At 37.0% G+C, this 27404-nt stretch overlaps 1 protein-coding gene across 8 annotated transcripts in view; it reads left to right on the forward strand.

Moving 5' to 3' along the window:
* The window catches only part of CTDSPL2 (CTD small phosphatase like 2), a 102039-nt gene that overhangs the window by 58213 nt on the left and 16422 nt on the right, over positions 1-27404 (forward strand). For 6 of the 8 annotated variants that reach the window (XR_002824756.1, XM_023735224.1, XM_023735225.1 and 3 more), the window contains exons 2-9: positions 5194-5403; positions 12932-13070; positions 14582-14731; positions 19741-19956; positions 20940-21065; positions 23861-23939; positions 24230-24341; positions 26620-26706. Coding sequence is in view for 7 of the 8 variants with exons in the window: in XM_023735224.1 (XP_023590992.1) it covers positions 5218-5403; positions 12932-13070; positions 14582-14731; positions 19741-19956; positions 20940-21065; positions 23861-23939; positions 24230-24341; positions 26620-26706 (1095 nt within the window). In the remaining variant the exon portion in view is untranslated. The remainder of the gene's footprint in view (positions 1-5193; positions 5404-12931; positions 13071-14581; positions 14732-19740; positions 19957-20939; positions 21066-23860; positions 23940-24229; positions 24342-26619; positions 26707-27404) is intronic. The other 2 variants (XM_023735227.1, XM_004380702.3) reach the window with 2 other exon arrangements.

A 27404-nucleotide genomic window follows, 5' to 3' on the forward strand; every position in this document is an offset into this window, starting at 1 on the left:
TTACAGTTTAGGATCAGGAATAACTCAGGATCCAGTTCTTCGATCAGGACAGCTTCTTCTCAGCTGTGCCTACAGGCAGATCTCTGGCCCTCAGCCTCTTGGTCTTACCTCTGCCCTGCCTGGAGGTACTGCACTCCACCAGTAAGCCTCCTGCCTGAAAGCACTCAGCTGTCCCACTCTGTAGGTCAGCACATCTCGCACCGGTCTCCTGGTTCTGCTGCTGCTGTTTCTCAGCCACCACTGCTTACTGTCTCATGACATATCCAGTGTTACAGCTGTCTGTCTCCTGGGTCTAGGAGGTTCTCAGCCCAGGGAGCCGCGTCCAAAGGACGTGCTCCACTCCTAGCTGTTCTTTGTTAGTAGTAGCGAGGTTCTGTCTCTGCTCTGGAATTGGCTCTCTTTTAAGCCTAGCCAGTGGCAAAACTACCAATCCCCTCGTTAGGATCCCACCTCCACTGGGTGTCCATGCCCTTATTTGCATTATTAGCAAGCTGTCAAATCCCCTGGTGGTCTACAACTACCTTATTTGCATAGTCCCACCCAGTAGTTTTGTAGGAGTCAAAAGAACAGGGTGAGAAAAGCCATGTAAAAGTGATACATTGTACCACAGAGGAAAAAGCAATATTTATTTTGGGGGAGGATGGCAACTTAAAACTGAGGACCATTTGGTTATGGAAAACAAGTAACTGTTTGGGAAGATATTTTGGAACTCGTCTGCTGGATTCTTGTTGAAGTGGACACTATGTATATACAGGCCTCTAACTTTATTTATTTTGTTTTAGGTGAAAATTTACAATGCAAATTAGTTTGTCATTCAAAAATTTATATACAAATTGTTTTGTGACATTGCTTGCAATCCCCGCAATGTGTCAGCACTCTCCTCTTTTCCCTTTCCACCTGATTCCCCGTGTCTATTCTGTCTAGTTTTCCTGTCCTGTCCTGCTTTCTTGCCTTTGCTTTTGGGCAGGTGTTGCCCATTAGGTCTCCTATACTTGATTGAACTAAGAAGCATGTACCTCATGTGTGTTATTGTTTGTTTTATAGGCCTGTCTAATCTTTGGCTGAAAGGCAGACTTCGGAAGTGGCTTCAGTTCTGAGTTAGCAGGGTGTCTGGGGCTGTAGTCTCGGGGGTTTCTCCAGTCTCTGTCAGACCAGTAAGTCTGGTCTTTTTTTGTAAATTTGAATTTTGTTCTACCTTTTTCTCCTGCTCTGTCGGGGACCCTCTATTGTGATCCCTATCAGAGCCATCAGGGGTGGTAGCCAGGCACCACCATCTAGTTCCTCTGGGCTTAGGCCGGTGGAGGCTGTGGTTCATATGGTCCATTGGTCCTTTGGACTAATATTCCCCCTGTGTTGTTGGTTTTCTTCATTCTCCTTTGCTGCAGTGGGATTGGACCAATACATGTATCTTAGATGGCTGCTCATAAGCTTTTAAGATCCCAGATGCTACTCACCAAAGTTGGATGTAGAACATTTTCTTTATGAACTATGTTATGCCAGTTGACCTAGATGTCCCCGGAGACCATGATCCCCAGTCCTCAGCCCCAGTCACTTGGTCCTTCAGTGTGTTTGGATGTGTCTGGGAAGGTTCTATAGCTTTGTCTTGGTCAAGTTGTGCTGATTTCCCCAGTATTGTATATTGTCTTTCCCTTCGCTAGAGTTAACACTTGTTTGCTATCTAGTTAGTGATTTTCTCTCCCCAACCTTCCCCTCCTTTGTAACCATCAAAGATTTTTTTTTTCTATGTGTAAACCTTTTATTGGGTTTTTATAATAGTGATTTGCCCTTTTGTGGTTGACTTATTTCACTCAGCATAATGCTGTCCAGATTCATCCGTGTTGTGAGATGTTTCGCTGATTAATTGTTGTTTATCATTGTGTAGTGTTCCATTGTAAGTGTGTACCATAATTTGTTTATCCATTCATCTGTTGATGGGCACTTAGGTTGTTTCAGTCTTTTTGCTGTTGTGAATAATGCTGCAATGAACATGGATGTACACGTCTATTCATGTGATGGTGCTCATTTCTGTAGGATATATTCTTAGGAGTGGAATTGCTGGATCACACGGTATTTCTAGCTTTTTAAGGAGGCACCATATTGTTTCCTGTTATCAGGAGGGACCAGTCCCTGAAGAAGGTCATCATGCTTGATAGAGTAGAGGGTCAGCAAAAAAGAGGAAGACCTTCAGCGAGATGGATTGACACAGTGGCTGCAACAGTGGACTCAAGCATAACAACGATTGTGAGGATGACACAGGACCAGGCAGTGTTTCATTCTGTTGTACATAGGGTTGCTATGAGTCAGAACCAACTCAACGGCACCTAACAAAAACTATATATCATTTTCCATAGTGGTTGTACCATTTTGCATTCCTACCACCAGTGCATGAGTTCCAGTTTCCCCGCAATCCCTCCGACATGTATTCTTTTCTTTTCTTTTCTTTTTAATTAGTGCCAGTAATGTTGGGGTGAGATGGTATCTCACTGTAGTTTTGATTTGCATTTCCCTGATGGCTAATGATCACAAGCATTTCCTCATGTGTCCGTTAGCCACCTGAATGTCTTCTTTGGTTAAGTGTCTGTTCAGGTCCTTTGCCCATTTCTAAATTGGATTATTTATTTTTTTGTTATTGAGGTGTTGAAGTAGTCTATAGATTTTAGAGATTAGACCCTTGTTAGAGATGTCATAGCCAAAATTTTTTTCCCCAGTCTCTAGGTTCTCTTTTCACTCTTCAGGTGAAATGTTTTTATGAGCATAAGTATTTAATTTTTAGGAGCTCCAAGTTATTTAGTTTATGTTCTGGTGTTGGTGCATTGTTAGTAATGGTTTCTGTTCTGTTTATTCCATATATCCTAATACATGACCTTTATCAATTTAGGTTTTACATTTAGGTCTTTAATCCATTTTGAGTTAGTTTTTGTGTGTGGTGTGAGGTATGGGTCCTGTTTCATTTTGTTACAGGTGGACATCTAGTTTTGCCAGCACTAATTGTTAAAAAGACTGTCTTTTCCACATTTAATGGATTTTGGGCCTTTGTCAAAGATCAGCTGACTGTAGGTAGATGGATTTACGTCTGATTCTCAATTCTGTCCATTGGTCTGTGTGTCTGTCGTCGTACCAGTACCAGGCTGTTTTGACTATCGTGGTTGTATAGTAGGTACTGAGATCACATAGTGTGAGGCCTCCTACTTTGTTCTTTTTCTTCAATAATGTTTTGCTTATCTGGGGCCTCTTTCCTTTCCATATGAAGCTGGTGATTAGTTTTCCTATTGCATTAAAGAATGCTGTTGGTGTTTGGATCAGGATTGCATTGTATTTGTAGATTGCTTTGGGTAGAATTGACATTTTCACGATGTTGAGTCTTCCTATCCATGAACATTGTATGTTTTTCCTTTTTTTTTTTTTTTTGTAGGTCTTTTTTCTTTTTTTACAATAGTGTTTTGTAGTTTTCTTTGTATAGGTCTTTTATGTCCCTGGTTAGATTTATTCTTAAGTATTTCATCTTTTTAGGGGTTATTATAAATGGTATTACTTTTCTGAAGTTCTCTTTGTTGATATATAGGAATCCAACTGATTTTTCTGTGTTGATCTTGTATCCTGCTACTCTGCTGAATCTTTCTGTTAGTTCCAATAGTTTTCATGTGGAATCTTTGGAGTTCTCTCTATATAGCTGTAACTTTTTTTTTTTTTTTTTCCTGTGATTCTTAATGTTGAATTAGTAAAAACCACAGCTTCTGAGACTTGCTAATTGGTCAGTGAAAATCCTAAACTGTGCCAGGAGTTTCTACACCTGTTGGTGTTTAGAATGCTTAAATGGAGTTTGACCTTGTCTGAATCCATTCACTGTTGTGAAAATCTTTATCATCATTTTCACCTTACACTGTTGTGAAAATCTTTATCATCCTTTTCACGGAATAGCCTTTTCAATACCTTGTTTATTTTGAGCCTCAGGATAAGGTAAATGTTTTCTTTATGTAGGTGAAAAATCACAATTAAGTGACTGTAACTTAGCTGTGACTAAAGTAGAATTAGAATTCACATCTCTTGATTCTTAGTTTAGTAGTCTTTGTTTCACAGATTCTAATCCAGGGTATGTCCTTAACTAAATGTTTGGACAGTTTTGCTAGCTATTAATTTTCCCATCTATAAAATGAGAGGGTTTAAGTAGATGGTCTCTTTTCTTCCAATGTGAATTCAGTTGTAAAGTATCATTATGTGTTATGAGGTTGGAATCTCACAAAGTGATCCGACCACTCTTGTCACACATATAGTGAGTTGAGTATTAGAATCTGTGCACATGCAAGTCATTCTTTGACTGAGGGTATCTCCTACTACATTGTGAGCTCCAGAAGGGCAGAAATCTTCCCTGTCTTGTTTACTATTGTATTTTCAGTGTTTATCTAGTCCAGTGCCTGTAATGTGGTAAGTGCTGAATGAATGAATGGTTAAATAAGTGATAATGTCAGTATGGATGGAGGCAGCATAGTATTGTAGAAAGCAATTACACTCTTTATGTTTTCCTTACTTTAGATCATAGGATATAATATTTCAGAGGTTGTTAGGAAGGTTTTATATACTCGTTGCCGTGGAGTCAATTCCGAGACATAGCAACCCTATAGGACAGAGTAAAACTGCCCCATAGGGTTTCCAAGCAGCAGCTGGTGAATTTGAACTGTTGACCTTTTAGTTAGCAGCCAAGCTCTTAACCACTGCATCACCAGGGCTCCACATATATATATGTATACGTATATACACATATACACACACACAAAGTATAATGCCTTCTACTTAAAATGTTAGTTTCTCGTTTCAGTCCCGTAGAGACCTAGGATTTTTTTGTTTGTTTTTTAACCAAGAGATTTTTATTATATAAGCAAGCATATTTTCTCCAATTGTAAATATTTTTTACCTCCTCTGTAATATGAGTGTTGTTGTTGCTGGCTGCTGTTGAGTCAGCTCCTGACTTATGGTGACCCTGTGTGTTACAGAGTACAACTGCTCCACAGGGTTTTCTTGGCTGGAATCTTCATGGAAGCAGTTCACCAGACCTCTCTTCTGCAGAGCTGCTGGATGGGTTTGAACCACCAGCCTTTGGGTTAGCAGCCAATCGCAAATCGCTTGTGCCACCCAGGTTCCTATAATATGAATATGCTAGATTTAATTTTAATCATCCTTGTTATTTTTCTCCTATAGTTTTACATGTGGCACCCATAAAAGATGAGGCTGAGAACACGGAAGGCTTCTCAGCAATCAAATCAACTCCAAACACAACGTACTGCCAGAGCAAAGAGGAAATATTCAGAGGTTGATGATAGCCTACCTTCAGGAGGAGAAAAACCACCGAAGAATGAAACCGGCTTGTTGTCTTCAATTAAAAAATTCATCAAAGGAAGCACACCTAAGGTAGTGGTTTTATCTTGTACTTATATCATTAAAAGTGAAGCGTAGATTGTTTTGTCTAAGCATGTAAAGATGAGAAATCTGATGTTGCTAGATCCCACTTTAAGAGGATATGTATTTTGGTGTTATTTTACTTTTAAAACTATTATGTGCCAAATTTTTAATGGCAGTTCAAGAAAAACATTTTTTATTCCACTTAAACTTACCCACTTAGCCTTTTGATTTTTAGCAGTGTTATGGGAAGCAGAAGAAAATTTTTCTTACTCTTTTTCTTGAGTCCCTTTTACTTCATTTTCTTTTATTTTAAAAAAAAAAAGTTTGTTTCTTGATAATATTATTTACTACCTAAGTAAGGAGATAATTTATCTGAATTGTTAAGTTTGTACAATAAAAATGTATTACTTCATTAAAAAGACATCAAAGTTATTAAAGAAAGAATGAATAATAATAGCCAGGAGTCAGATGCCGTAGATTTATACTCTACCCAACTTGAGCGACTACAGAAAGTTACTTTACCCCTTCGAGCCTCAGTATGACAGTGAAATGAGACTAAGACCACCTGCTTTGTCTTGGAATTTTTTTTCAGATTACATGGCATAACAGGTGGGAAAGCAGAGTTCTCATATCTTCCTACCCCCAATACTCTCATATACACGTACATACAATTTGTTAACATATTGCAATAGTGTGGTGCATTCGTTATAATGAACAATGTTGATATCTTATTAGTTAATATTAATTGTCTGTAGGGTCACTATGGGTTGGAATCGACTCAGCGGCAACGGGTTTGGCTTCTTTTTTGGTATATAGTTTACATGAGGACTTTTTTGTGTGTGTTGTACAGTTTTATGGGTTTTGATGACTGCACAGTGTCATGTATCTACCAATATAGTATCATACAGAACAGTTACTCAAAATCCTAAAAAAAAAATCCCCTGTGCTTTACATATTCATCCCTCCCCCACATTCCCTGAACCCTTTTTGACTGTCTCTATAGTTTTACTTTTTCTAGAATGTCATATACTTGGGATCATACGGTGTGTAGTCTTTTCAGACTAGCTTCTTTGATTTAGCCATATGCATTTAAGGTTCCTCCACACCTTTTCGTGGCTTGATAGCTTATTTCTTTTTATCACGGAATAACATTCTATCATACGGTGTACCACGGTTTGTTTATCTGTTCACCTATTGGAAGACATCTTTATTGCTTCCAGTTTTTGGCAATTATTAATAAAGCTAGTATAAACATTTGTTTGCAGGGTTTTGTTGGGACTACTCATTTTCAACTCATTTGGGTAAATACCTAGGAGTACAATTGTTGGATTGTATGGTAAGCCTATGTTTAGCTTTGTAAGAAACTGCCATCTATCTTACAAAGTGGCTTTACCATTTTACATTCCCACCAGCAATGAATGAGAGTTCCTGTTGCTCCACATCCTCACCAGCATTTGGTGGTGTCACTGTTTCGGATTTTAGCCATGCTAATAGGTGTGTAAGGAGCCCCGGTGGTGCAGTGGTTAAGCACTTGGCTGCTAACCAAAAGATCGGCTTACTTGTCATAGCCACAGTCTACATTCCACACAGGATGATTGTACAGAGAATCTGTCTGCACCAGAGCTCCAACTTCTATTTGGTTAGTGACCTATGTGGTGTCAGGCTGTGGAGCACAGTTCTGCTCTGACACACATGGCACTAATGAGTTGAAATTGACTCAACAGCAGCAGGTTCACCTGATACGCTTGGGCAGTCTTACTGTTTCCCATTTAGTGTGTCCAGTCAATATTGGTGAAAGAGTGGATTCACATACCTTCTGTTTTACATTACATAAGGGAAGTGTTCCTCAGACAAACGGTATCCACTCCGTAATACATTTCAGGTAAAAGAGACACAACCATTTCACATAAAGCCTGCTCAAGCATACCACTTTTTGTCTGAACTTCTCCTTAATCCTGTCAACCATTGTAATATGTACCAGTCTGATTGTAGCCCCCCTTAGGACTTCACCAACAGGTTTTGGAACCACAGTACATGGAATCCAAAAAAGTCTCTTTTCCACTTCCTGATCATTTTACCCATTCATGTGTGTGGCCTTGGGTGTCCAGCTGGGGGTTGGACAAGTGGACCCAGGCCCTCTCCATTAGTCTTTTTTTAATTAGATTGTGGGACCATTGCCCCAGGCAGTTGGAGACCAGATTTCTCGTTGTCATCTTTGCTTTGTATTTTTTAAAATTCCTTCAAACTAGGGTAAATAAAGCAGATTTCTTTGGGGCCCTTCAGTGTTGAGGGACTAGCAGGGGTTCCCATCGGTATAGCTAATTTCTTGAAAGTGCTAGATTAAAACCTTTACTTTGACCTCATCAATGTCCTCAATTTTATTCCCCCCGTTTCTTAATCTTTTAAAGATTTCCATCCTGCTGGGATGAATCCCTTGACACTCCTCTTTTTCTTTCCCCTCTGTTTTTTGCCTGTTCTTACAAATCACCCTAACCTTCTTTGAATCACCATAACCTTCACTATCTATTGTTTCAGCATAATTTTTACTTTGGAAGCAGCCGTGAGGCTAGTGGCTATAGCTTCTGTTCGCTGGGATCCAAGCTTGGCCCAGCATCAGGACCAGGCCCCAACATTCTCCCTTACTTTCGTTTTAGCTATTACAGATAATAACCGAGAGATTGTATATTTGGCTCTCTTCTTGTTCCTTTGCGTTTTCTTATGTATCCAGTGAGCCAACTCCCCAGGAGTTGGCTCCATCATTGCTAAATTCCATTGGTAACTTTTAGTTCCAGTAAATGATCTGGTTACCCTTTTAAGGAAATGATACTACATACGTGTGTGGGATACTTTATAATAAAGGTCTTTTAAATTTACTCATGTATTTGCCTTAGTGATGATCTTTCCTTACTTCAGATTTAGAATTCTGTTTATCTTATACTTAAAGAACTTTCAGTATTTCTTGTACAGATCTTCTGGAAATGAAATCTATCAGCTTTTCTGTCCTAGAATGTCTTTACAATGAACAGTTTTTTAAAAAGAAACAAAAAACTTTACATATGCTCTCACCAATTTTTATTGTTTTTTTATCTATGTTTTCTGAGCATATAGTCATTAAATACTTTCTTTTACCCCTCATTTGTCTTAGTTCTATATGTTTGATATGTTTAACACTTATCCTCAGTCCTCATATCATTATCAGTAGTCATTTCTGTTGTCTGAAGCTCATTTTCTAGTAAATTCCACAGAAAAAATTCATAGGAACAACATTCTGAGTTCTTGCATGTTGATAACAGTTCCTCTTATACTTGAAAGTCAGTTTTGGTATATATAAAATGTTTGTCTCACATTTCTCTCCTTGCTTATCTTAAATATGTTACTTCATTTTCTTGTGGCATAAAACCTATTGCTGTCAAATTTGATGATAATCTAATTTTCTTTTTTTAATAAATCACTTGTTTTTTCCTTGTTCTCCAAATAATTTTTTTTTTCTTTAAATGCTAATAATTTTACAGAATATATCTTGGTATTGGTCATTCAGGGTCAGTATTTTCAGGTAGCATTGTGCTGTTTCGATCTGTAGTAGTTTCAGATCTATTTTTATTTGAGGGAGGTTTTCTAGTGTTTGTTCAGTTGCCGTAGTTTGGTTTTCTTCTTTAGGGAGTACTGTTTTCTATCTGGATCTTCTTTGTCTATCTTCAGCATTTGTCACATTTTCTTGAATTCTTTTCTGTCTTGATTTCATTTTGATTTTTTTTTTCCACTTTCACCTTCTATTTCTCTTAAGGTATGTTGTTCTTGGGTGCCACGAGTCAATTCCAACTCATAGCGACCCCATGTGACAGGGTAGAACTGCCGTGTAGGGTTTTCCTGGTTGTAATCTTTACAGAAGCAGATCGCTGAATATTTCTCCTGTGGAGCTGCTGGGTGGGTTTGAACCTCCAACTTTTCAGTTGGCAGTGGAGCGCTTAATCATTGAGTCACCAGAGCTCCTTTCTTAAGGTATAATCTGTTGCATTTATTAAGTCTTGTGTTCCTTCTAGTTTAGTCTTTATTTCTGAAATAATTTTTTTTTTATTTCTAATCCTTTCATTAGTAGTGGCACTCATTTCTGAGTTTTTCTAACTCTTAATATATGTCTCATATCATTTTTTTTAATGTCTTTTGTGTTATTTTGAAATAGGTTATAGTTTAGATCTCTTTTGTATAATGTCTTTCTAATACGCTTTCTTTATCTGTAGATGTGTTATTTTTGTGTCTTGTGCTTTTTATTATAATAATTTGTGTGGTTTTGACCTTTGCACTTCTGGGAGGTCTTCATTTTTGGGGGAGGAGGAGCTGTCTAATCTTTGGCTGAAGGGTGAACCTTGGGAGTGACTTCATTACTGAGCTGAAAGGGTGTCCAGGGGCCATAGTCTCAGGGTTTCTCCTGTCAGGCCAGTAAGTCTGGTCTTTTTGTTTTGTGAGTTAGAATTTTGTTCTACATTTTTCTCCAGCTCTGTCCAGGGCCCTCTATTGTGAGCTCGGTCAGAGCAGTCAGTGGTGGTAGCCGGGTACCATCTAGTTGTACTGGACTCAGTCTGGGGGAGGCCATGGTAACTGTGGTCCATTAGTCCTTTGGACTAATCTTTTCCATGTATCCTGTTCTCTTCATTCTCCCTTGCTCCCGAAGGGGTGAGACCCGTGGAGTATCTTAGATGGCTGCTCACAGGCTTTTAAGACCCCAAACGCTACTCACCAAGGTAGAATGTAGAACATTGCCTTTATAAACTGTGTTACGCCAATTGAGCTAGATGTTCCCCGAGACCGTGGTCCCCACAGCGGAGGTGCTTCATTTTTATGTGAAATTAGCTTTCCTGAATTTTTAGAAAGATGTGTGGTTTGGGATAGCTTATCTAATTAGTTTTGTTGTTTTTGTGTAGTGTTCAAAAATAGTGATGTACTGTTTTTGAGTTTTCCTATCTCTTTACCCCATCTCCACTTTTATCTGGAACTTTTCTTTCCTTTCTCTACTGTGCCTGTCCAATGCAATTTTTATTTCACTCCCATTAGTTTCCGCTCATTGTGGGACCCTGTTCTAGATAGGAGCCATGGTTGGTCAATTTCAAGAGTTCATAGGAGATAGACTCTGCATTCATTTTAGTTCCCACCATGGACACCTTTGCTGTTCTCAGATTGGCCTGCCATGCTTTCTGATAAATACCTGTTAACTGTTTCAGGTTCTCCTGTTTTCAGGTCTGTCATACACACATGGTTGCTTTCCTTTGTTTTCTTGTGCACTGGTGCTTTTGGCACCCAAGCGTTGTGGCTCTTTGTAGTTTGCTGTCATCCACTTGGAGTTTGGGGTTTTTGGGAATTGCCTTGTTACCTGGTTTTGTTGTAAATACTGCCTTTGGGTTTTTGTTGGCTCTTTAGTTCTCCGGCAGGTGCCTGGGTGGTGCAGACAGTTCGCACTTGACTGCTAACCTAAAGGTTGGTAGTTTGAACCCACCCAGCAGTGTCATGGAAGAAAGGCCTGGCAGTCTGCTTCTGTAAAGATTATAGCCAAGAAAACTACGAAACAGTCTACTCTGTAACACCTGGGGTCGCCATGAGTCGGAATCAACTCAGTGGCAATGGGTTTGGTTTTTGGTTTTTTAGCGCTGTCTGTATTTACTTTGAGATTGGAGAGATTTAAGAACTGTGCCACCTCCACGACCTTTTCAGAATTTTCTCCTTGAAAGCATATCTTAGAGATTACTTTGAAAAATATAAATTTCAGAGAAGACATTGCAGGACTTTTAAATTTAGTAAAACAACCTGTATGGTAATGTAGAAACCTTGTTTCTCCTAGCTTCTCTTCTAAAAATCATACCATGTCTAAAAATGTCCCCAAGACAAGGGTTATGTAAAGAATTGTCTTTCAGAATTGGAGCATCATCAGACATTTGTTTGTTTTTTATTTTTTATTGTACTTTAGGTGAAGGTTTACAGAACAAATTAGTTTCTCATTTAACAGTCAGTACACATATTTTATGTATCACATTTGAATGCATTATTTTGAAGAATAGGATTTAATAGTGAATGACTATAGAATTTTGATTTTGATCTTAATAGCTTCCTTGTCTTTTTTTAGAGACGTAAGCTAAAGTATTTGAATGTCTTTTTAACTGACTGCAGTATAGTCTGTTCTGCTACAGTATATGGTACCTCCATAACATCACTTAGCTGATACACTACTGGTAAATAAGGGGAATAATATCAGTATAACATGGTATGTTGGTTTCTACATGATTTTTGCTGAACTGGTCAAGGGGATCCTGAATAATGGGAGTTGAAATTTTATACTTCATCAGGAAAGTGAGAAACTCTCAGTTTGGCTGTCATACCAGGTAAAAGCCCTTTCACCTGTATTTAAAAAAATAATATGGGCTTCCTGTTCATCATTTTAAAATGCAGGTGAATGACAGGCATTAAAAATTTAAAGAATTTTGTTGAATCAGATCACCGAGGCATTATTTTGTGGTACAGTGCCATATTGTTTTGTTGGAACTACCTACAATTAGAGAAACTGCTGAGTAAAAGTAAAATTCTATACTGAGTGATATTTTTTTTGTTTTGATCCAAACAGGAAATTGTCATTTTGGCCATTTACAATCCCAAGGATTGTTCAGAGTTAACAGAGCAGTATTCAGCCTTCACAAAATACACAACAATATATTAGTTGCTGTTGGATAAAAGCATAGAATGAAGAGAAGTAGAAAAATTATTCCTGTTAAATAAGAATGTTTCTTATATACATAAGTCAAAACAGCAAAGAGTTATAAAGCACAAGGAATTATAAGGCAATATACAGTAATATAAGAAAATCACTCATGTTTTAAAGGACTTTAGAAAAATTTTTCAAACGAGAAAAATAGATTTACAAATGGAGAAAAATAGTTCAGGCTATTGCTTGAGGTATACTATTTTAGTCGGTAATACTACAAGAATAGTATAAATTGGACCTGTGGACTTGCTCCATAAAAGGCCGTGAATAGAAAGCGTTGTTAAGGGGTAGATTTCTTGGTGTTAATTTGGGCATTGATAGTACTGAGGTTGGCAATGGGGTGTAGCAGTGGCAGACCCTATTCTTTTTGTGTCAGTTTTGGTAATAAATAATACGCCAGCCAGTTCCAGGGGGGTTCTCCGTCCTACCCTGAATGCACAAGGAGGCCATCTCTGTTCTTCAGAGCAGTTCTAAGAATACGGGAAAATTGCTTAAAATTCAGAGCACACTGTATAATTGAAGAACATGGAAAATCTAATGGACCCTGGGGAAAGGAAATGAATTGTGGGGATGTTGTAATTATATTGTATATTCTGAAGCACATTAGCAAATACTCTCAAAACACTGTCAAATTTCCTGTGTTTTCTACTCTTGGATATTAACTTTGTTTGTTTCTCCTGTATGTGAAAAACAGGGTGAGATACATCACACCATATTATATCGTTTTTAAAATGTAACCTATGAGGCAGAATGACTGTGCTCAGTGCCTCTTTTTCCCTCTTATATCTTAAGGAAGAGAGAGAAAATCCTTCGAAACGGAGTAGAATTGAACGTGATATAGATAATAATTTGATCACATCAACACCAAGAACAGGAGAAAAGCCTAACAAACAGATATCTCGAGTAAGACGGAAAAGTCAAGTAAATGGAGGTTTGTTAATATTTAGATATTGTTTTCTTTAGGTATAAGCAGAGATCTCACCTGATGTTTCTTTTTTATTTTAAAAAATCTACTTTGATGGATTAAAATAAGGGTAGGACAGCTAGCTTTATTCTGTTTAGCATGAAAATGTATATGAAGCTACATTTTTTTTATCTCTAATAAATTCGTTTCTTAAAACAATAATTGTGACTTAAAGTATGTACAAAATATTTGTTTCTGGATTATGGAATTTAAGAAATCAGAGGGGACTTGGATCATTCAGGTCAGTGGTCCTCAGGGCAATTTTGCACCCCATGGGACATTTGTCAGTGTCTGGAAACCTTTTTTGGTTTTCATAACTGATAGAGGTGGAGTTTGCTACTGGCATCTAGCAGGTAGAGGCCAGGGATGCTGCTAACCATCTTATAGTGCACAGAACACCCCCACAACAAAGAATTATCCTGCCCAAATGTCAGCAGTGCTGCTATTGATGAACCCTATTCTAGGTCATTACTGTACATCTGAGAAGGTCCTCAAAGTCAAAAACAAAGAGAAAAACGTGACAGACAAGCAGGACAAGCAGAGAAGACTATAAAGAACAACACTTAAGAGTATGAAGTGCTGCCTTTTAACCAATGCTGTCTTAAACAACGGCGTTAACAGTTCTCTCCCCCCGCAACCTCCCCCACCTACACGCACTTCCAATGCAGTGATGTGTGTTTTTGTTAGAAGTGACTATTGAGGAGAAAAAGGAGAATGAGCTGAGGGAGATGAGAAGAAGAAACCAGTTAAAAAAGAGCAGATAAGAAAAGAAATACAGTAGACACCAAGTAAAGTTTTGGAGGGTCAAAGGATAATTAATCAAAATTATTTTCTAAATTTTATATTTTCCAAAAATCTGTGAAAAATTTTTATTTATTTGAAACTTAAAACAGCTGGTTATTCTTCTTAATCACTCTGAAATCACTACCTCAATGTCCTAAGTAACTTTTGACTCTGCTATACCTGATCTTCTGCTTCAGTAGAGCTGTGTTGCTCCTGTTTATTTAGCTGTTATTCATTAGAAGTACATGAGCAGAAAGGTTTTACAAAGTAGGAAACATCCCCAAATGTAAATAAACAAAGCAGAATCTTTTACTTTTTATTCAGATATTGGAGACTGGTTTGCTTTGCTTACAAAGAATTTTCATTTTTTGTTAACCCTGTGTTGATTTGAAGCCATTCAGAAATTTTCTCTGTATGTCTGTATAATTCTAGATGCAAGTCTTCTTTGGGCGGGGCGGGGGGGGGACAACTCAGTAAATTTTAGCATTTACAAACATTATAAATAAATTTGTTATAAGGATCATTTACAAGTGATTTACCTCAGGATTTCTTTAAGCTCTCCTGAACATTAATCAGTTTACAAGAAGATCTTGAGGAGAAAAAGTTATTTTTAAAATGAATGATTTAGATCACATTTCTGAAAGTCAGTATTTTCTAGATCATAGCTCCATTTTTTCCCTCTGTTTCTTTCTTAGAAGCTGGTAGTTACGAAATGACAAATCAACATGTAAAACAAAATGGAAAATTAGAAGATAATCCTTGCTCCGGCAGTCCTCCGCGGACTACATTGTTGGGGACCATATTTTCTCCTGTTTTCAACTTTTTTTCACCAGCAAATAAAAATGGTAAGTATAAACCATTAACCATAATTTGATTTATAAAAATTCATACCTTATTAAAAGATCTTTTTTATTTTACTGGCATATTTTGTCAGTGTCTTATGTTTGTTTTCTGTTCTTTTGTGTATATTCAACCTCAATAAAAAAAGCTCCTAAAAGGCATTTCTTTTTGGTGGTTGAAATAAAGATGTTATGTTTAATTTTATTGTAGTGAGCTCTTCATTACCTGAAAAACTAGATGATAATGATAAACTTTGGGCTGGAGTAAAAGTTTTATCTTTTCTGTGTTGGGATGACTTCTGTGATTCTTAGAGTGTACATAGGAGACAGTCTACACACATTTTCAGTATTGTAGATTAATAAAATGGAATTCGTTGGATTTTTTTATTATACTTTAGATGAAGGTTTACAGAACAGACTAGCTTCTTTAATTAAACAGTTAATACATATATTGTTTTGTGATATTGATTGTGTTGAATATTTTTAAATAAGCTAAGCTAGATGGTTTTTTTTTTTAACAGTTTATCATCATTTGCTTGACTCACTCCCAACCCTCCAAAAGGGTCTTCAGTGAAGTAAAACTGCCCTAATCCAAATGAATTGAAGGTTTCATTATATCATCAAAATAGGATTCTATCCCTACCTATTTTTTTAATTGCTTAGCCAGTGTCTTGTCTTTTCTGACTACATATGCCTAATTTCATGTATGATAATTTAGTCTCTAGATTATTTGAGGGCAAAAGATCATATCTTTATTTTTGCATCTACTGTGGGGTTTGATATAATATTGGGCGTGTAGAAAGAGGATAGGCACTAAATGCTCTTTGCATGATTATTTAAATTCTGATCTTAATTATGTTTCTGGATGATAGTGCAATTTTTAAAAGACAGAATGGTGTGATGTAAAATCAAGATGTCCTGGGGGAGAATATAATGTACATTAGCACATTAAAGGTCTGTGGGGTCCTATAGTAGAAACAAAACAAAAAAACAAAAGCAAAAGCCCTGTTTAACGCAGTATTTCCTAGACATACTTGACCACAAAACTCTTTTCTGTGAAACATCTGTTAGCATCTTCTAGAACTAGTGCTCCACGGAACGTCTTTGGAAATGCTGATATAGTGGAAAGAGGGTGGGCTTTGGAATTAAACTTGTTTTAAAATTCCAGTTCTGTCATTCTTTTAGCCATGTTACCTTGGACCAGTTCTTTAAATTCTTGTGCCTCTTAATCCATGAAATAGGATGATTATATTTACATATTAGGAATGTTGTGAAGATTTCAGTTTATTCAACAAATACTTACTGAGCACCTGCAGTGTTCCAGCCATTGTACTAGGCACAGGAGATTCAAAGATGATTAACACATGCTCCCTGCCCTCAAGGAGCTTATTATATTTTACAAGAGGGAGGGCTACATGTAAATAAGTACAATAAATGTAGGAGAATTACAAGGAAGTCAGATTGTAGAGCTAAAGTGGTAAGGTGTTTGAATTTTATCCTAGTCGGTGGGGGACAAGTGAAAGGTTTTAAACTGGTGTTTTATAAGGCTCACTGTAATCGTAGTATATCGGCTTGATTCTACAATGTAGAGATTGGAGGCAGAAAGAACAATTAATAGACTTGCGGTGGTTCAGATAAGACTTGATGAGACCTTAATTATGGCATTAGCAAAGAAAGGAACAGATCAGAGGACGTAGAATGAACAAATTTTGGGCAGAGATTGGAGGTGAAAGAAGAGAAGTTAAGGTGACACAGGGGTAGAACATTCAAGAGGGAGAAGTAAGTTTCTGGGAGATAGATAATTGAATGTAATTGGGGCTCTGCTGAGTTTGAGATGCCATAAGACAACCAAATAAGAAAGTCTAGTAGCAATTTGCCATTCTGATGTAGAGCTCAGAATAATTCTGGATTTAAACGGTCGACTGTGGTATCATCAGCTTATAGATATTAGTTGAAACCAGTGGAGTAAATGAATTCAGCAGACCAAAATCCAAATCCCACCAGAATCTTGTGGGAAGGCATTTAAGGACTGGACAAAGTAAGAGGATCCAACTATATGGAGGAAACCAGGAAGGACTTCATGTAATAGAAGCCAAAGGAAGAAAGAATATAAACAACCAGGGTCAAACAATAATAAAGACAGAAGGAAATGAGCACTGAAAACACACCACTAAATCTGGCAAGTAGAAGTTCATTGGTTTCTTTTGCTAGAACAGTTTCAAGAGTGGTTAGAGTTGGAAGCCTAACGCCCTTGGCTTAGAAGAGTAAAATGGAGAGTAAGATGATTGTTACGAGGAACTTGAACATGAAGGAGACAAACTTAAAGAGGGAGGAGGCGTCTGATAGAGAGGAAGAGGTTGAGAATAGAAGGGGAAGAAGAATAACTAATGAAGATAGTTTCTTGAGACTACTGATAGGGTTAGGATCAAGAGAACTGGTAAAGGATTAGAATTGAAATAGGAAGAAGGGACATCTTCCAGCATCAGGGAAGAAGCAGGGAAGGTGCACACAAAAACATGTTTGGGGAGGAAGGAGTCAATGTTTGATAGTTTTTTTGTTTTGTTTTGTTTTTTAAGGAGATAATGTCATTTGCTGAGACTGTCCTGGTGGACTTGAAGAGAAAGAATGTTGAAGGTTTAGAATGGTTGCTGTGGGGAATAAGAAAAAGGAGCTAACACATCCCCCAAAAAAGTGCTGAGCAGCAGTGCTATGGGCCTAGCTAAGGTTAGAGGGCTTTATTTGGAATAGGAACAGTCTTTTCTTCGGTAGCCTGGGACTAAGGCCCAAGAACCCAGTTGGTTAGGTTGATTCAAGAGGGATTTCTTTCTTTTTTTTTTTAATACTATTTAATTGTGTTTAAGGTGAAAGTTTACACAGCAAATTAGGTTCCCATTCAACAGCCACTACATAAATTACTCAGTGATATTGGTTACATTTTCCACAATATGTGATTGTTCTCATTTATTCTGTTCTGGTTGTACCATTGCCAATACTCTAGTTTCCCTGCCCACTTAAACCTTCTATCTTTGCTTTAGAGTAATTTTTGACCATTTGGTCTCAAATTGGAGCCCTAGTGGTGCAGTGGTTAAGTGCTATGGTTGCTAACCAAGCGATCAGCAGTTTGAATCCACCAGCTGCTCCTTGGAAACCCCGTGGGGCAGTTCTGCTCTGTCCTGTAGGGTCGCTGTGAGTCGGAATTGACTCGACAGCAGTGGGTTTGTTTTTGGTTTTGGTTTTTGGCCTCATATATAGATGATTTTTTAAAGGAGCTCATTACCCACGGGTGATACTCTTTATTTTATGAGCCAATCTGTTATTTAGCTGAAAGGTTGAGTCAAATTTCTATAATGGATGACAGTGGAGGGACGAAGGGGCAAGGACACTGAGTCTGCTGGCTTGAGAGTGGTTTAAGTGATACACCATGAAGTCTAACTAGATGGAGAGAGCAGGGAAGAAGCCGTTGAGGGATGTGTTTGGAATAAAAGGACTGATCTTTATTAAGCTTAAAGCTATCATGTGATGGGAGTGTGAGATAGATAACTGGAAGATTAGGAGGTTGTGGTAAGGAATTAGTATATTAGAATTTTAGGTTTCAGAGACAGTTTCTTAGTGGTCATGTCCAGGGTGTGGCCGTGGTAATAACTGCTGAAGAGAGAATGAATGAAGATACTTCGAGCTGAAGAGGGCAAGAACTTTGGAAATTAGTTCAATGAGTCTTTGACATCACCTGCAATAACAACTGGACAGGCATTAAATATTAAAGAATCATAAACTGGTAGCTGGGTATTAGAGGGTGCTGGCAACAGTAAGGTCACGTGAAGAATTATGTAGCCAGGTGACAGCAGTCTCAAGGAAGCAGGTAGTTTGGCACAGTGGTGGAAAACCAGTGACCTGGGAGCAGCAGCGGGGATAAATGAATTGTGATTGAGTTAGTACATAGAGTATGGGAGAATAAAGAGCCTTGAGGGAAGAGTATCAGAAGAGATGTTTTAAGGAAAGAGGTTAAATTTAAAGCAGCAAGAGAGAAGGAATATTCTGTAAGGAAGTTGAGAGTATTGGAGATTTATTTTGTTCTTATTTTTGTTGTTTAAAATGATATTTGGAGGATTCCAGAATGCAATAGGAAGCGTTAGTATCATTCCATAGTGGAATAAAAATTAAGCAGCTGGGGCAGCAAGGTGGTGGCTGAGTATATGAGGAAATAAACTTAAGTATTTGTTATTGGGCCACCAGTGCTCCTTGCCTAGCATGTAAAAAAACCCAAACCAAACATGTTGCTGTCAAGCTGATTCTAACTCATAGCAACCCTATGGGTTAGAGTAGAACTGCCCCATAGGGTTTCCAAGGAGCGGCTGGTGGGTTCAAACCACCAACCTTTTGGTTAGCAGCTGAGCTCTTAACCACTGCGCCACCAGGGCTCCATTATCGTTAATATGGAGATATTGAATGAGCTCTGGTGGTGCAATGGTTAAGCACTCTGCTGCTAACCAGAAGGTTGGTGGTTCGAACCCACCCAGTGGCTCTGTGGGAGAAAGACCTGGCAATCTGCTCCCATAAAGATTATAGCCTAGAAAACCCTATGGGGCAGTTCTGCTCTCTCACACGGGGTCACTATGAATCAAAGTGAACGGGACACCACATAACAACAGCACTTAACCACTGCGCCACCAGGGTTTCCCATAACAACAACAGAGATGCTTAATTTAATGAAAAGAAGTTCTAAATTTTGGTGTTATTTAACTAAATTGGTGTTTCTAAAGTATTTGGAAGCTCTTAAAAATTTTACTCACAGATATCACTCTAACCTGTAATAGTCTTTATTATTACTAGTCTTATCATTAGTATTATTAGTCTTGTTTGAAACGTCTAGAAAAGACTCAACGGTGAGCTGAGCTATCCTCAGCTGTGTGAATTATCAGTCTGATTAAATAAATTGTAAAGTGATACTGCATTTAGTTTTTCTGTTGCATTAGTTTTAAAATGTTGATTGTGAATATACTGAATCATGATTTCAGGAACATCAGGATCAGATTCCCCAGGACAGGCTGTAGAAGCTGAAGAGATAGTGAAACAACTTGATATGGAACAGGTGGATGAGATCACTACCAGTACTACTACATCAACTAATGGAGCCGCTTACTCAAATCAGGCAGTTCAAGTGAGGCCGTCGATAAATAATGGTTTAGAAGAATCAGAAGAAACAGTTAATCGTGATATCCCACCCCTTACAGGTGAAGAAAATGCCTTTTCTTATGCATCTTTATGAATAGTTTATAAAAATACACTATTTTCATATTTTTTTCTTAAATGGGCAGTTTAAATGCATAAATTTTTCTTCCTTGAAGTTAAAAAAAATAAAATTGGAAACAAAGTTTTCTCCCAAAAATCCGATCATTTTGAAATTGAATTTTTCTTGAAAGGTTGTTTTGACTAAGTATTAGTCATTTTAAAATTTATTTCCACCAGTCTTAACTGCTTGGGGAAATTTAACATAAGTAGCAAAATATATGCTTACGTTTTGAACAGAATTATTGTAATTGGCACTAGTCTTAATTCCTTAGGTCTGAGGTTCCTACCTAGAGACATTCTTATACCTTTCATATTTGTATGCTTCATATGTAGATGACATCCCCTAAAAAGGAGCTCCTGATCCTGGATCTCTCCCTGTACCCAGACTTGCAGTCTAGCTCTGGATCCTTACAAAAGCCTAACATAACTGCTGGGTCCCTGTTGTCATGGAAATGTAGAAAGACAGGAGATCAGAAATTTCTTGCCTCTAAGGATTGTGGTAGATAGACATATAAGTCTAAAAGATGGAATTTATTTTAAATTTTAAACATACTTAAAAGCAGAAATAAAACTGAGGATGGCCATCTTCTCCCTCTGGGGCAGAGATCTTATTTTTCTTTTTAATTCCTTGTTGTAACAGATATTTGAGAGAGCCCAGTGAGTATGTACTGATTTAGAAATACAGTTTGGTATAAGGCGGCAGAATAATGTATTTCTGTCAAATATAGAAGGGGAAACTTAAAGATTATTGAAACAGTGGAAGACATTTAAAGAAAAAATGGCTATAATTATGAAACTTCTGTACAGTGCAACGCAGTAATAGCAGTATGAAAAGTAAAGCAGCAATATTTGTTTTAAATTAGTCAAATAGACTAATATCTATAGTGTTAAACACAAAATTTAAGAATATTGTTGAACCTAACAGGCAAATCAACAAGGATTATAAACGGACGGTTCATTCTTATACATGGGAAAGATTTACGAATTAACCTACCACTGACCTACCATTTTATGCTGATTGCTTTGCCCAGTGTTACAAGGCTGATGAATGGTAAAGTACTGACTACAGTTCAGGGCTCTTGGCGTCCTGTTTGATGTTTGTCCTGTATTTTTGTGCTGCTACATAGCTGTTGTCCCCCCCCGCCCCCCGCCTTTTTTTTTTTGACATCTGTGAAAATGGAGAAGGGACTTTTACAACCTTTAGTGATTTCTAGAGAAGAAAAGTAAAATTTACTGCAGTTGTTTTAGTCATTCATTTTCCTAACATTTGATGAACACCTATTATTTGTGTTATGCACTGTTGATAAACATGAATGTTATCCTCCTTGACCTTGAGGAATTCACGGTCTAATTAAAATGCCAAGTATATAGAAAAATTACTGTACGCTATGGTGACAGCTGTTACAAAGAAGTTAGCAAAGTGATGTGGTGCTATGTGGCAGGTAACTCTGATTGGGGGATCATCTGATGAGATTTATGCTGCTCTAAAAGGTGCATATGAGTGACAGAAATACTGCTTTTCCTCAACTTTGAGAAGGTAGCCAAAGAGAATAAGAAAGAGGCTGGTGGGCATGTGATTTGAATGTGAGATGGGAAACTGAAGAAGATGTGGTAAATTAGTGCTCTATACTGATTGTCGTTGTGTGCCATCAAGTCAATTCTGACACATAGCGACCCTATAGGACAGAGTAGACTTGCTCCGTAGGGTTTCCGAGGCTGTAATTGTTACAGGAGCAGATCTCCAGGTCTTTTATCCAGTGGAGTGGCAGGTGGGTTCGAACTGCTGACATTTTGGATAGCAGCTGAGTGCTTAACCATTGTGCCACCAGGGCTCCTTCTATACTGATTGGAATAGTACAAAAAAGCATGAACTTTGGCCTCATATAGCCCTGGGATTGAAACAGCCATACCATTTTCTTAGCTGTGTGACTTTGGACAACTCATTCAAGCTCTCTAACGCTCAGTTCTCTTAGCTCTAAAGTGGTAATAACAACAATTAATGATGATAATCAATTAATAAGTTAAAAAATAAAACAGTTGCCATCAAGTTGATTCCCACTCATAGAAACCCTGTGTGTGTCAGTATAACTGTGGTTTTTTGTGGCTAATTTTTTGGAAGTGGATGACGAGGCCTTTCTTCTAAGGAGCCTCTGGGTGGTTTCAAACCACCAACCTTTCTTTTAGCAGCCAAGCCATTAACTGTTTGCACTAGGGACTCCTGGTTACATGTGTAGTTAAAAATACATGCAATCATGTAATGTGTTAGTTACATAAATAATAAGGATTGTAAAGGCTAAATGAGATGAAATATGAAAACTGCTTAGTATACTGGCATTCAATAAATGTACTTCCTCCTTTTTCTGAGGTTAATAAGAATTCAAAATAGTAAAGTGATTGGAAGATATATTTTTCATTATTTTCTTGTGCTAGTGACCCATTATTGGCATGAAGTTGAGTCACGGATAAACAAAAATTCTGCTTTACATCTGGTATTTTCATTGAACATACATACCATATTGTGTCTGTCTTGAAAGATATTAATACATAATAATAGCAAAAAAGGTTATTTTTGTCTAGAAAGACTATTATCTACCAGCATTCCATTTCTATAGAAAAATTGTAGCAATTTTTATTGGATTCCATCTTAAACTTTTATCTCTCTGAGCCATTACCTGTTTAGTTTGCAGGTTATCTTTGTCCTCTCCTCCAGTTTAAGTTGTAATTATTTCTTAGAAAATTCCCAGTAATTCCTAAAGCTCTGTCAGTTGATACTTTTTTTTTTTTTTTTTAATCGATGTATTTTTAGCTGAAACAGAATGGACTTGTGTGGCATGGAATATAGAATTGTTTCGTGATTATTTTTTAGTTGCTTGTAGATCAGAGGTAAAATAATAGATCTTGTAAAGCAATAACATCTATTAAAGAGGAGAATTTTCTAACTTCTTAAAGTATAGAAAGCTTTGAAACTCCTGGAAAAATGTACATCTTAAAGACTGTTCATGTATCCCAGGTTAAAAACTACCTGTGGGCCTATTGTCAGCATACTTCACTGACTGCCTGTGTGTATAAGTCACTTTATGAGGAATACTGCTGTAAGAGCACCGTGACATGTTTGTGGTCATTACATACACACACACACACACACACACACACACACACACACACACAAACAAACCCATTGCCATCGAGTCGATTCCGACTCATAGCGACCCTATAGGACAGAGTAGAACTGCCCCATAAGGTTTCCAAGGAGTGGCTGGGGGATTCATACTGCCGACCTTTTGGTTAGCAGCCGTAGCTCGCCGTAGCTGTTAACCACTGCACCACCAGGGCTCCGTATAAATACAGTGCGGATAGAAATTGAATGTTTGTGGAGTATATTTTTCTAGTCATAAGTAGTAAGGTTTCTCTTAGCTGATAGATAGGAATTTTCATTCTGACTAGGCATGATCTAGCTCGTCATTTTGTCTTTAAAAAAAAACAACCTGTCTTTGAGTCAGTTCCGACTCATAGCGGTCCTGTAGGACAGAACTGCCCCCAAGGGTTTCCAGGGAACAGCTGGTGGGTTCAGACTGCTGAGATTTAGTTTAGCAGCCAAGCTCTTAACTGTTGTGCCACCAGGTCTCCATCTTGTCTTTAGTGATAATTTTTTCCTTTGAATCTGCAATTAGAGCTATATGTTAATAGATTTGCTTTTAAATACTGTTTACAAATTATTACTATCTTATCTTTAACCTAAATTACACAGGATTTCAGGAATATCTTATATAGAAGCAGTAAAAATGTATACTTTGTGGCAACACTGAGTAACATGAACATTTTGTTTTTCACTTTATTAATTGTTAGCACCAGTAACTCCAGATAGTGGTTATTCATCAGCCCATGCAGAGGCCACCTATGAAGAAGACTGGGAAGTATTTGACCCGTGAGTTTGTTTTTTCTGTTTGTTTTTCTTGGAGGAGACTGAGAGGACATATATGGAAGAGAGGCTGAACGGTATATTACAAAGAGCACATGACCTGTAGTTATCAATACTTTATTCAATTACTGAAATACTAATTTGTGTACTTCCCCTTTACATGTTTTAGATGTTTGATTTACTGAGTTAAATGTGCATTTTTTAATTAAAGATTTAAAGATGGGCTGAATTTAGTAATATATTTTATGTTTATAAAAAGTAGACATGTTGAAATTTTCTTCAAATTTGGTTTATAGGTATTATTTCATCAAACACGTTCCACCACTAACAGAAGAACAACTAAATAGGAAACCTGCTCTTCCGTTGAAAACAAGAAGCACACCAGAATTCTCCCTAGTTTTAGACCTGGTAAGTGTCTCAGATCTGTATAGGAGAATAAAGGAGTTAAATTCTTATTTTAAATAATAGTCCAAAATACCTAAAAGAAAACAGTATATGGATATCTATATAGTATGAGTTTACTGTTAAGTATGTCCTAGATGTTCTGAAATTTTTATTTAAGCATACTCTTAAATAAATCCAGTTTGGTTAGTATCAAGTACCCTTTGAAAATAAATTAGGCTTTTATTTTTGTGTTTAGATTAGTTCTTTTCCCCCATAGTCTTGAGACCTTTGCTGTTGGTTTGTTTTTTTAATCTCCCGAGAAGTCCTAGTTTGATTTTCACTGGAATCCTGCCTAGATTTTAGATTTCTCCTTCTTTGTCAGATCATGTTTTCCTGAAGGAGCTCATGTAATCTGGACCTCAGTGCGTTACCTTCTGCAAGCCCGATGCTCCTCTTCCTGGTCTTTGCATATTATCTAATATCAGTAAACTTTTTATTAATAAGAGTCTCAAAAGCATGATCTCTTAATGCTGACTAATAAAACCTTTATTGTGCTCTCTTGGTGTGATTAACAATTTGATATTTTAGGTGCCCAGAAGAGCTTTGAAAAGTGAAAATCTCATATCTTTTGTTAATCAAATTTAAAATACGGTCACTTCATTCAAATTTAATACATGGTCACTACATTTACCATCTGCCTACAATTTCTTTATATTAGCAAAAATAAATGTATCCATTATATAATATTGGAATTAATTTCATTATTTAGCATTTGGTATTGTTACCCTGTAATTGGGGATATGATTTGGTTCTCAGAAAATTTACCTTTAATTAGTTGTATAGTTGTATTTTGCGAGTTATAGCGTCTTAGCCTTTGCCCAGCCAAAGAGGTGGAAGATAGGTATCCAGAAGTCGTAAGTATTTCTATGATATTATATTAGAGGATATGTAGAAAGAGAAAGCAAAAATTTGAAGCTGAGTATCTGAGTAGTTCAGATTCGATATGCATGTTAGTGGAGAAACTGAAAAGGGTCTTGATGATGTTAGGAATTGATGTCACAATAGCAAATCTGATTGGAGTCGAACTTGCTCTCATATTGTTTGGAGCCATATTGTTCAGACTCTAATGTGAAGGTAAATAGAGAAGGAAAAATAAGAATTGGCTAAATGGAAATGAATAATTTTACAGAAGTAGATAAAGAAGAATAATTAGAATTTTAGATATGTTGTGGTAGAAGTGGTAGGATTAGTTACGATTTTCTTACAATACTAAGAGAATATTTTGAAGTATGTAGTCTGATATGATATTAAAAGAAATGAGGCATATCTAGAGTATTTTCTGCTCTTAACTTAATCTAACTTTAGGTTAAAAGAAGCACTCCACCTAGTAAGATGTGGAATCAAAAGGTATAAACATTTGTGTTTCATTTTAATTGAGCTTAAACACATTGTGGGTAATTATTAGCAACTTTATTCTAAAAATAAATGCTATTAGCACTTAATACATGTGGAAGCCTCAATTTTTAACCATATAGAATTTGAGAAATGTAAATATTTATATGTATCTTGGATTGATTGATCTTTATCTTCTTGTCCTTTTAATGAAAAAGCAGAAGTTTGGCAATCAAATATAAGTCTTTATTGTTTGCTGATTTAGTTGAGCAGTGTATATATGTCTGCATAACGTATTCATGAGATACTAAAACATGTGTTTCCTAAAATAAGATTCTTTGTAAAAGGTTTGAGGATAAGCAGTTATACAAAATACACATACACACACACACATATACATGGACATATATGTATGTATATATATTTAACAATTAGATTCTCAACTTGCATTTGCTCGTTGTCAAAAAACAACAGTAGTATGCATGTGGTTTTCTTCACCAGAAAAGTTGGCAACTTCAGAACTCAGAGCAGTGGTTCTCAACTTTGAGCACACATCAGAATCGCCTGAAAGACTCACTAAAACATTGATGACTGAGCTCCACCCCTAATCATACCCCACCCCCCATAGAGTTTCTGAATCATTAGGAATGGAGCTGGAGAATTTACGTTTCTAACTAGTTCCCAGATGATGCTGATGGTGGTCCAGCGATAACACTTTGAGAACCAGTGACTTAGATAATTCTATCCCAGATTGCTTTGCCACATGTAATTATGGATTCTAAATGTAAAACTCCACTTATTAATGAGTATTTTAATGAAATGTTTTTGGTGATCATATCATGAATACATAAAATTTTGTGAAATCTCTTTTAGTATCTTGGTCCATTCAACATGTGCTTTTTATTTTAAGGACGAAACACTAGTGCACTGTAGTCTAAATGAGCTAGAAGATGCAGCACTTACTTTTCCAGTCCTTTTCCAAGATGTCATTTATCAGGTAATTAAAAAATTTTTTTAACTTAACTTTTGGCCTTTTAGATAATGTTTTGAACCAAGAAATCTTGTAGTTTGTGTGTGTGTGTGAAGTTAAACATGTTTTTCTGTATACCACCTAATGGATTTCATGGATATTATAATGACTTACTAACACAAAGTAGCACCACCACTACCACGCTAAATAATTACATAAAACAACATTTATTTGTTACAAAAAATACTAACTTTTTAATCCAGTCATTTCTGCTAGTTTCACAGTCTGTTTGCCAGCAGGTGGAGGCAGGAGCACTGACGGCATAGATCCCCAAGAGGAACTCGCCAGGCTAATACCTGGTGTTTTGTTCTTGCTTTTTTTCCCCTCAAAATCCAATTACTATAAAGTCATTCCTTGTTGGTCATTTTAGTTTTTCTATAGTAATATGGTCTGTAAGTTGCATTTTGATAGATCTACTCTATATTAATCCAGAATTCCAGAATACTCTCCTGGCTGTTGCTTTACTTAAGAATTTGGGTATAAGCATTCCTCCCTCATATATGCTGATGGACAGATAACAGTATAGAATACAAATATCATTAGCATTTGGCTATGGATTATGTGTTTTGACCATAGTTTTTATTTTATGTTTGAGGTGTTTCTGTCATAAGATTTGAATTAATTAATGTAAATGCATACACTTTGAAAACTGCAAAGTGTTTTTC

This window comes from Trichechus manatus, unplaced genomic scaffold (assembly GCF_000243295.1).
Source record: "Trichechus manatus latirostris isolate Lorelei unplaced genomic scaffold, TriManLat1.0 scaffold00076, whole genome shotgun sequence".
NCBI classification, from domain to species: Eukaryota; Metazoa; Chordata; class Mammalia; order Sirenia; family Trichechidae; genus Trichechus; species Trichechus manatus.